At 29.9% G+C, this 12305-nt stretch overlaps 1 protein-coding gene across 1 annotated transcript; it reads left to right on the top strand.

Moving 5' to 3' along the window:
• The first annotated feature begins 3199 nt into the window (after positions 1-3199).
• Positions 3200-12305, top strand: LOC139819462 (organic solute transporter alpha-like protein). Its single transcript, XM_071788809.1, has 6 exons — positions 3200-3473; positions 6149-6344; positions 7571-7802; positions 8691-8847; positions 9542-9682; positions 10828-12305. Exons 1-6 carry the CDS (start codon positions 3386-3388, stop codon positions 11019-11021), a joined length of 1008 nt encoding a protein of 335 aa, XP_071644910.1. The 5' UTR covers positions 3200-3385; the 3' UTR covers positions 11022-12305.

The following is a 12305-nucleotide window of genomic DNA, read 5'->3' as shown; positions in this document are numbered from 1 at the left end:
ATCTATTTCCTTTAAATATTAATTAATTAATTTTTTATTTAATTAAAAGATACGACGTCGTAGCTGGTTTCAGTTACGACCCTGAAAAAGAGAAGAAAAAAATATTAAACCAGATATGAACCGAAACTGCAGCATCGAACAGGCCATCAATCATTTTTTCTGATTTCTAATTTTTCTCCCAATTGCGCTGCATCGACCTGCTAAAATTTTTCACACTATCCACGTGTTGTAATAACGTACAATTGCTTAAAGATTTACAATGAAAAAGTCAATGATCTTTTCTGTGGCGATCGTGACGCAGAAAGATGTGCGCTGCGCTAACGAGTCGAAGACCCATAAGTTCAAACCCGACGAAAAATCGTCAGTTTTTATTCGATCGCCACCTCTCGAAAGGTAATAGAAATCCACCGAGAGTATCCCATATAAGCCGAGATATCATATTCGCACTCGGGACGATAATAAGCAAGCAGATCTTCACTGCTTGAGAGAATCTGAAGAGAGCCACCTGCTTTATTGATGTTACAGATGCGTAGCATGCAAACTGGAAAAAATTGTGACATCTTTCGCTTTGTCTCTCTTCGATTTCTCTCAGCCACTCAGGGTTTGTCTTCACAATGTCTCACGAGCTGCTATGTGCTTCGCATGAGTACAAAGTACAATCGATCATTTCAACTATTAAATAGCGAATCACCTATTGAGAAATCTATAATATAGCAGGTTTTATAATTTTATACAGTTAAAGAAGAAAACTGTTTACTCTGTCAATGCTACTAAAGGATATAAAGAAAATCTTAAACGGTTGTATTTGCATATCGTATGTAAAGAGATATATGCCGAAGCTAATTTATTCGCATGCCACGGAAAACTATAGGAAAGCGTGTCCACCGTCGTGAAATAATATATGTGCAAAGAGGGATCCTGAGTGGTTATCAAGATTTGAAGAGACACAATTATAATATACAAAAACACAAAGTAGAAAAATTACGTTAAAGATTATCTAACATATATTTATATTACATAAATAAAAAAATACGCAACAATTTTTATAAAAATATCTGCAAATATATTTCTTATCGAGATAAAGTTGCTTTTAATCTTCCAATAAGGCTTGCTGCAAATCTTCGCGAAATCTACAAAATTCAATCCCTTACATAATCCGTTAAGAAATTATTGATTTAAAATTAGAAAGAGAGGGAATCTTATCCCCTACCCTTTATTTAAGTTTAAATTCTTAAGATTCTTCAAATCCCTTAAGTCACTTTGACTCACATCAATAAACTTCATAAAATAAAATTCAATTTTATATTCCGTTAAAAAATTATTAATGAACAAAAATAGACACATACATTATGCTGAGAAAATTTTGTTTTTATATAAAGAAGATATTATTATATTTTGAAAGCACATGGAATGCTAAATTATTAAAAAATGATATTCCAATGAAAAAACCTTGATTTCTACAAAATAATATAATATACCAATAGAACTGCGATTTCTCCTATACATTTATTCACAATTGTACAATTATGGTTGAAAAATTGATTCAGCGACAGTCGGTAACGGGTATCATTCGAAGATACGTGGACACTTTCTTTCAGACTAGTTAGACCCAGTGAATACCGCTAACCAGTAAGAGTTACTAACGGTAAGTTAGAAAATATTGCGACAAAAATTTTTTCAATTGATAATACGATTGGATTAAATAATTTTATGAACTTAGAGCTGGTCTTATAAGACATCAGAGTACAATAATTATAATTTAACCCAGAGTTTGTGTATAGCAAAATTAAAGTAAAATGAGATTAAAAAACTCCGTAAATAATATAAGATAAAATAATTAAGATTTAAAAAAAATTGTAAAAAATCTTATCTAAGATTAAGTTATCAAATAAGAATGTAAAATAACAGTCGAACACTAACATGTTGATTAAAATGATTCGCATTTCCAGTCAAGGCAACAATGATTCATAGATTGCACAAGTTGATTACTCTACTTTCTCATGTAAAGTATTGTAGTCAAATCACTTAACAGTTAATCATCATATGATGAGTCATCATTCAACAAATACATTCACATATTGTATATCTGCATTCTCCGGCAAAATAAGTAAGTGTTCTAACGAACTTATTTCTAACGAACTTTGGTTTTGATATATTTCTTAGCGTGTCACGCGGCATAACACATTTTAATATTTAATATTTAATGTTAAATATATATTTAATTTTGTTAATTTTAGATTTAATGCATACACATATAATATGTATTTTATTTGTTACAAAGACCTATATAATAATTTTCCAAAAATATGGTCATGTATATCTATAGCTCAAAGAGCACGTGATACGTAAATTTTCTGTTATACAATTAAAAACAATAAAAATTAGCATCCTACATATAAACTTTTAAGTAGGTTAAAAGAAACTGCATTTTAACTATAAGTCAGATATATGTATGTGACATTATATACACTCAATATCTGCTCTACATTATAATATCATTACCGATCGAAGGTCGTGATATGCAGAAACATAATGTAAAAAACTTATAAGCTCTACGCAAAGCAAAACGTATTATTACATTATTTACAGTTATAAAAAATATGCTTTAGTTTTAACATAGTTTCCATTTTCTTAATGCAATTTCTTCTCTGCCCTCGGTTCTTCGTTTAAAACTTCCTTTTATAAATATTCAAAATTTAAAAATTCTACCATCTAAAAAACAATAATATTTCTAATAATTTTCCATTATATCTAATTTTGATTTTGAAATAATCGTAACAATTTTAATCATCTTTATAATTTTAATAATAAACTTATTTTGTCTAATAACTTTAATAATATTAATAATTTCACTAATCATTTTATTTTATAATTTTTAAATAGTTATTTATAACGGCATATTGTCAGTACCATTCTCAAATTTGCTTTTATCCATACATAGAGTGTGCTAATAATTGATAAATTATTACTTAATTTAGTATTTCTTGCAAAACTGTGTTAGAAACTGCAGCAAGAGAGGGAGAAAGTTTACGGAAAGGATATTTCTTATATTTACTATTTCTTTATCTCTCTCTCTCTCTCTCTCTCTCTCTCTCTCTCTCTCTCTCTCTCTCTCTCTCTCTCTGTTTCTTGCGCGCACGAGCGTATACACTTTTTGCAAGTGATAATTCATTACAACATCGCAATCCAGTGGTGGCACAGGTAAAAGTGGGGACTCACTCTCACTGTGCACAACCGCGACCGTCTCTCTCCCTCACGAATTCACTCGCGACACTACCGCGAGCGAGCGCGCCTTTCGAGTTTATCAAACCCGCGAGTGACAGACAACAGAGTGCTGTGAGACGACAATTCTCTTTGGACAAATTCATTTGGAGCATCTGCAATCATGGGCACTCCCATAGAGAACTTCGACGTTCACGCGGATGTTACCTGCAACCCAAATAACGTGCCTTCCGCTATTGAACTCGTAGAAAGTGAGTCTCGACAACATCCGGATAACGGTGTAATTCCGCCGATAAAGTCCGGTGTTAACAGAATTGCGATTTTCTCTTTTAAAAGCAAAATGGAAGATACAAGGTCAGGTGGAATAATTAATATCTTCAGAATAAATGTAGAGAGAATAAATAATTTTAATGCAATAGTATAATATTTCTTACTAATAATATTTTTAATATTTGTTTAATAATGATAATCTCGTTTGTATATTATGCACTAGCAATTATAAATTAGAACAATTAATCAATTATTAAATTTAAAAAAATTATTTTAAAGGTAACTGTTATAAGAATAAAGCAAGTTAATTGTTAAATAATAAATAATTCCGCGGTTATTATGAAATTATTAAATTGCGAAAGATTTTCTATTTTCGGAATTCTTTTGTGATATTTATAGACTTTATCATTCAATAATTGTGATATCTCAATTACCCGATAACCTCGATTTACTTGTTATCAATTCCCATATTATTCCCAAAATATCAGTTCTAACTTTGTAGTAACCGTTAAAAGTTTGAGCTCGCTAGAGACACCGTTATGGCTAATGATAGTAGAAAGTGAGTTACGTATCAAAAGCAGCTGGTATTCCGAGTTTTGTGCAATAAAGATACTGCACAATAGAGATACCAGTGCATTACAAATTACAGTCGGTACCGCAAATTCCAAGAATTGCTCCTATTTTAAGATTTCGAGTAAAATAACTCTCACACGAGTCTGATATTTTTTAGTACAATTTACGCGTATGGAAATATACTATATTAATGCACGGCCGTTCTGTTTTACGAAAGCGAATTTATCGCAATGCACTGTAGATACGCTTGCATTGAGCGACGTAAGCGCATCGGTGAAAGTTGGACTCAAGTTCGTCTGGTACACGAGACCTTATTCGCGCGAGTTGAAAATCCTCGAAAATTCTCGGACGTAACTTATGCGAAGAATATTACTCGTTACTTTTGTGCGCACGTACACGAGTATATCAAAATATTTATAGACTTAAGAGCAGATAAATAGAGAGAGAGAGAGAGGGGGGGGGGGGCATCAAACGTTCATTCTGTTTTCGATTATAAAAATACTGCATAAAGATATATCATTATAGTAAGTATTATACAAGAAATTCAAACACAACAAATACAATAAAACATAAATAATACGTGTAAATAAAATTGGTTTATTTCATGCGACGAAAACGTTTCTCCAGGCGAAAAATAATTTGAACAATTACGTTCACACGAACTACGTGAATGTTTCATGCACAATTGTATAATTTATATTCATGCCACACGTTATAAAGCTTATTGAACGAACAAGTTAAACAAAAGTTAAGCGTGACGGCAAACTTTTGATAAGCATCGCGATTTACAATTCATATCATGCGACTATATAACTCTCTTCATACATATGTACTCTTTAAAGTATATATGACCAATTATGTAACTTTTTGTTTGTTTGTACTATTGTATATTTGTGCTTTTATTTGTAGGAGAAGTGTATGGGTTAAGATTGATAAAAATAATTAGAGTTCTTTGTGTCAGGGTAATAAATTTTAATATGGAATATATATTATCGGAGAGAATAGAGAGCGACAACTCAACACAACTAACCATTTGTTTGCTCCGGAGACAACTGTGACTCTTCCTCGTTCATATTGTTTTCGTTAAATCGCTTGATCATGCTCAGACGCTTTCGGGCCTCGTTTTATTCTGTATAATATGACCTACAGTACATTACCTACATATTTAAATTAAAGTTTATGTACATTTAATATTATGTATATATAATGTATATCTTTAAAAGTTAAATAAATCTTTTATTTCCGCATAAAATGTTATGTATAAAAATTATATGTCAATCTATTTTTCGACACTTTCCAATATGCTCTAATCTATTTGTTTTTCGTCTTCTTTAGATAACTGCTTCTTGGTATAAATCTTACGAGAGAATCTCTTTCCAAGATATGCGATAACACCGAAAAAATTAATGTGATAACAATACCATAAAAATTGAAATTAGAAGAAACATGTCTACTTTAAAATGTTACATCATAAACTGTTTTCAATCTATAGCAAATTATCTGTGTAGTGCTTTAATTCTCATTAATTTTCTAACTTACGCAATGTTGATAAAACCGTAATTAATTAATTATGAGAAACTTAAATATATTTATCATTTCTATCATTATCTCTATATCATATTTACCGATAAGATAAGTTAGAAAATAAAAATAAACGATAATGGTTTTTAATACGCTGAAAGCGTGCATCATCACATATGTATAAATATATATATATATATATATATATATATATATATATATATATAGAGAGAGAGAGAGAGAGAGAAATTATTGACATGAGAATATTTTGTACTCAGATTTCGATATTCAAGTAGCTTTATTTTCTTAAAAAAAAAAAACAAAATTAAAAATAATAATTTTAGCATAATTTAAAAAAAAATTATATTAATATTTTTATAAATCATACTATATACATCTAAATTTTTATAAATTACACTATTAATTTATAAATAAAAAATTAATTAGAAGTAATGATCACTATTGCTAAATTTTTAAATAAAAAATATAAATTCTCAATTATCTTTATAAAATTTTATTAAAAACGACAGTTAATTTTCTTTAATCGTTGTGTATTTTGCAGGTTTAGATGCAATAGGTACTGCATTGCTAAGCGTCGGTTCGATAATCTTGGTCCTCACAATATACTTCTCTGCTGATGCTTGTCGCAATATCCTCTCCCAAAAAGAATCGGAATCTTATAAAACAAATGCCGTTATAATCCTATTGGTATATCCTGTCGCAAGCGTTTGCAGTCTAATGGCGATTGCGATACCAAGGTAAAAAATAAAGGCCTATTGCAATTATTTAACAATATCGAGATAACGAGAAAAACTTGCCACCAGCGAAGTGTAAAATAAAAGCATAAGCGTTATGCCATTTTTGTTTTCACTTCATATTTTACGTTCACTTTAGATTTGTAATTCAAGACAGAATTCTATTTGTAATTTTACGTATATGTATTACGTATCTATTATTAACAAAATATTTCATATTGAACTTCATAATATACAATAACTTATACAATATACCAATTTTTTTTTTAACAAAGATATCTGTAGTAAGATCATAGATATTTGTTTGTTTGTTTTGATATTGAAAAGTCACTTTTGTCAATTGCCTTTTTCGATTCAATTAGTCATAGATAATTGTTATATACATTACAATACATGTGATCAGTATCGTAAATCACTGTATAAACTCGTTATTTTCCGTAGAAAAATTCTTAAAACCGGATCTTTTTAACACTCGTTTAAAAATAATAAAAAAGGAATTCGAAAAATTGGAGTATTTAAGTAAAAGATAAATTTCAATGCTCCAGTAAAAAACTAAGTAAATAACTTAAACATTTTAAGAAAGATGAAGAAAAAAGGAATACGATAAAGTTATACATACAATATTAGAATATACGATATGCAAAATTATAAATAGAATTCTATTGTAAATTATAAATCGTTTAAAGGGAATTTTTTAATTCAAATTTCCATGATAATCTTTTCTTAAACTTCGCGTTACTCATTTATTTATCAACAAAAATTATCATCAGTTTGACGCATCACTTTGTCTTAGTGTCTGGCAATGCTGATAAATGCTTATGAATTATGTTTTTGCATTTGATAACGATAATGCCTTCCGAAATAAAGTTTTAATAGCCTTTTGTGTTTCATACGTTAAACATTGATTAATGACTCGCTTAAAAACGTTATCTCACTTGCACCAAGAATCTTATTTAAATCTTTTTTCTCCTCTGTTACTATTAATTTATATCATATATGTTATTAAATAATAACATCTTATGTCCTACATTTACAATTAATTATATAAAAAATTGATAAAAATAGATTTTATTAATTGTGTTTCCAAATTTTATCATTTATGCAATTTCAAGGCAATTTTAAATTGTCAATCAATAATGATAATTTCCCCGGAATCTCATCACTTTAACATTTGTTCGTTCGTTTCGCGAAACTTGCCGGAATAATGACGTTTCTCTGACTTTCGACAGAGGCCAGTTACTATCGGAGGCGATAACTCAGATTTTCTTAATGATTTCGATGTATCGCCTCTATCTTCTCCTCTTGGACGTTGGTCGCCGGAAGACGAGCGAGACGCCAACATTGATGCTACGAGTTGGACCCTGTTGCTGCTGGCCCTGTCTGCCCTTTCCAAACCTTCAAATGACCGACGCCAATTTGTCTTGGATAGGAATTCTGGCCCTTCAGCTTCCTATCGCCCAGGTAAAAAAGAGATCTCCCTCCATCTCCTTCACGCTTCGATTATCGCTTCACTTATGCCATGCTAAATAACTGTTTTAATTACCGGGCAAAATGATTAAAATTTATAAAAACAATTGTTGCTTTTACTATATGTATAGCATTAATTTAAACTTTCTCAATATAAAGAGCAACTAAAATATAGCCAGACCTATTGTATTTATTGTTTTAGTCGGATTAATTATATTTAAATTAATTAAAAGTGATTACATTAATTTGATTTCTTCTTCGCTAAAACTTTTGCTCTCACTATTGTAGCAAATATATATGACTTCTGATATACGGAGCAGATTAATTTAAGTACCTCTCTCTTTAATCTCTTTTTCTAGAATATGTATAACAATTTTTAAATAGAATACATAAAATTGTGAGATATATAAAATTTTCATAATTTCTATGACTCTCATCAATCATAGATTACATAATATATGACTGATTAATTACTTCAATTAACAAGTAAAATTAGATTCGGCTTGTTGCTATCACGAAATTATCTGGTAAACATATTCGTAAACCATTTATTTGCTTACAGCGATCGATTTGGTATTAACGGATAGCAGATATCTGTAATATTTACCAGTTGATTTACGTCAGTTGCCTTGCAGGCAGAATTAGGAAATGCGTAACCTCGAGAGAGGCAAAGACGCACTTCAGTATATTATTCAGTATATCAGTATATTCATATATGAGTTTCCAATCCCGACTCTTCGTGCTAATTAAATCCATTAACGAATAGCAGACGTGTTAAATGAAATGGTTGAATGAAGATTTTTTTTCGTTTTCGAAGTACACGCACACATAAGTACTAAAAATCTTTGAAACTTTAATATAAGAAAATGTTTGTATTTTTAGAGTCTTCTTTACTTCATATTGCTCTATATGGAAGCTGAGGATCCAATGCTTGCCACGCAATACGTCACGTTCCTTCAGCCGATCATGGTAATCAGTATACTTCTAGGAATATACAGTTTAACCATCGCTACAAAGACTTTACATGCAGCAGTCCCAGGTAATGAGTGCTTATTCATTTTTAGTGCTTATTTATTTCTTTCCCCATACATTTTACGGAAGATTTACCTGCAGTATATATCAATCAATTTCTCAATATTTATACCTCTCTATAAACATATATATAATCAAGACTTGATCAATATTTTATTTTTTCTCGTAAAACTTTCTTAAAAATTAAAGATGTAACAGTATTTACATGTTAGTAAATCAAATGTTTTATTTATTACAATCTTAATATCATTCTATTTATTGCAATATATTTGTCTTAATGAAAAAATGCTCTTCTTCTTCTGAAAGAAGAGAAAAAAGAAAAGATGCTTGAACAAAAAAAATAATATTTTTATATTTTATTAATACGTTTATTTTATAATAATTTTACCTAATTTTAACTTTATATTATATATGTACATATAATACTTCTGATAATTTTATTTCATTTTTATGCGTTGATAAAGTTCAATTAGTATTTATCTCTCGAAGAAATTTTCAACACATCTTGATCACAATTTGTATGTCTGTTGAAGTAAATTTACTGTTATATGAAGTCCAACACGCACATATTTGTCAAACAATAATAATTATCCTGGGATGATCGCTGAGCGTCGCAGGAAGTAATTTTTCGAGAAATTGCTGTTCATGCTACATTAATAAGAATGAAAGTTTCTGATCAATATCGTCCGTTTCCGTTTCAGAGGCCAAGCTACATTATAAGACGTTGGTGTTACAATTGGTAATGTTGTTCTCTAAGCTGCAGACCGGTATTATCAGAGCCTTGCCCGCCGCGGGCGTATTTCCGTGCAATTCTCCCCTCACTCCGACAGTTTACGCCAACGGTAATATATGTGTTACCATTTTGGTTCTGTTTCTGTTTTACTCATTTCTGCTCTATCCAAAATCAACGATTAAAACTGATTAAAAATGAAATTATAAATTATAAATATAATAATAAATATCGCAGCTCACCAGGTGAAAAAAATCTTACTATCACATTATTATTAAATCAGAGATCCATAATTAAATAAAAGTAAATACTATAAATGTTATCAAATTTAATTATTCATATTTAATTATTTATTTACTTATTTGATTGACCTATAAATTTTTTTTATAAACCTGTTCTAGATTGCCAGAAAGTTACGAGGTGCAAATTAAACAACATTTCTAAACATATGTTTATTTAATTATAATGTATTTCGTTTTATAAATAACACATTTCGTATTAACTATGACAAAACGGGCAATTAATAAATTATTTAACATCTTGATTCGGGATAGATAAGCTGCTGGAATCATATAGCTATTCATACACTATCGCGACCGTATTTATTATTTAATTTACTACTACACTATAACGTTCTGGCAGGGACCGATAAAAGAACGATAATTTTACGGTCCGGTAGTTTCTTCAAACAGCATGATAAGATCATTCAACTTTGAATTTAGAATACGTCTCTTCTTTTTACTGCTCCATGGACCTACGACCTACTGTAACAAAGAAACTCGTTTCACTGAAAAAAGAGACGTCACGCAGCATCCGCGAGCACCATAAAAATTCACCCGTTCCACGTGCTACGAATAAATTTTTCAAACTAACATGAGACAGCATATCATTTGTGTCAAAAAAGGTCTCATTTAGTGTATGTTTCAGTGATATTTGTAGTGTAGTGTTTTTATAATTTTTTACATTATATATTAATATTTTGGTTTTTATTAATATCGACAAAATTATTATATTAATTCCATTAAAAACCATATCAGTTTCAAGTGTAATTTTAAAAAGCGCATTTCCAAATTATTTCACAAGTCCACTTTTTTTTTTAACATATTATATTTAGAAACATATATAGATTTTTAGAATAATTATAAGATTAATATCGTTATTCACAATCTTCATAAATGCTTCCATTAATAATAGATTAATTTAAACGTTGATACAATTGATAATATCGCTTCATAATTTTCCTGTTCTCGATTTCAGTGACAAGCAACGCGCTGATATTAATCGAGATGATGATTCTTTGCTACGCCGCGCGGCACGTATATTACGTTGATCTGGAGAAGAATCAAGAAACAGACGCTACGGATAGAGCGCCGAGGACATCAGGTCAGGTAGACGCGACGAATAGCAATGACGGTAACAAACAGCTTCCAGCAACAGTGATGACCGCATGAGATTTGACGATTCATCGAAGATGTTATTTATTTGGGAAGACTTTCATCGCGAGAAATTTACATTTCCCGAAGGCACGCTTGACATATAACGAGAAAGATAATAGATAACTCAAGATAATAGGTAATACTCATCGAGTAAAAATAACTCGAAGGTCCAAGCTCTTATTATTATAGATAGCTTGATAAGATCGGCACTCGTACAGAGATAGAACTGATCTGCACATTTTAACGATTCGAGACTGATATTCTCTAACCAATTATGTATAGAAGAGATATTATGCACTTTCCGTTTTTTATTTTTTATCCTTTTAATCTTCCTTGCTTATAATGATGCTAATAATAATTTTTGGAATATATTAGAAATAAGTACGGATAATTTATTAGAAATAAATTATAGGGATAATATATTAGGAATAAGTAGGGACAATGTACGAGTGTGAAACTAAAATCATAAAAAGTATAGATCTAGATTCTCTCGTTTGAAATGTAGTTCTTTGTAAATAGCAATTTGTATAAGATTATATATGGTAACATATTAAGAATATACGAGCAATTGTACATGTATATTTCATTATATAATTGAAGATTTTCATTTCTTAAGACTCAAATTTAAGTTATAAGTAAAAAAGTAAAATTTTAATTGTACAAAGTGCGTATTCTTTGAAATATTTTCTGAGAAATTTAAGAAAATAAAAAAATGTAGATGTTGGTTGAACATAAAAATAAAATTGCAAGAATTATGTTATCAAGAATTATGTGTATAAATCCCCTTTTTAAATTCGATACTTAATCGCGCGTAAGAATGACAAGGAAAAAAAAAGATGATGATGTACGTTCCGTTCCTATTTATACTTATCCAAGGTGTCATCGCTTTCTCTGTATACTTGAAGAGGCACGTTAATATTCCGATAACATGTTTCCACGAAATATATCAAGTATCTTTAGCGTAGCGACCCTTCTCTTCCAGGGAGATGAACGTCCTGCAGATAAGGGCTTACATAAAGCCTGCTCTTCTGGCTTGTTACTCTGTCCTTCGATTTACTTACATCACTCTTCGCTCATTTTTTGTAAAATGTTGTCAAATTTTATATTTGAAACTATATATCTTTCTGACATTTTCCAAAGCTTAATAAATTGGTTTCTCATCTCGAGAGAATTTCATATTAAACTTAATATCGTCTAACACATGTTATCAGTATAATTTGTCATTTGTATCTATCAAGAAACGTGTATGATGTGCATGAAAAAAGGATAAAGGTACGATGAATACAATCGTAATATTAA

The sequence above is a fragment of the Temnothorax longispinosus genome, chromosome 1 (assembly GCF_030848805.1).
Source record: "Temnothorax longispinosus isolate EJ_2023e chromosome 1, Tlon_JGU_v1, whole genome shotgun sequence".
NCBI lineage: Eukaryota > Metazoa > Arthropoda > Insecta > Hymenoptera > Formicidae > Temnothorax > Temnothorax longispinosus.
Note: the sequence above shows the minus strand (reverse complement) of the source record. Positions and strands in the feature narration are given on the sequence as shown.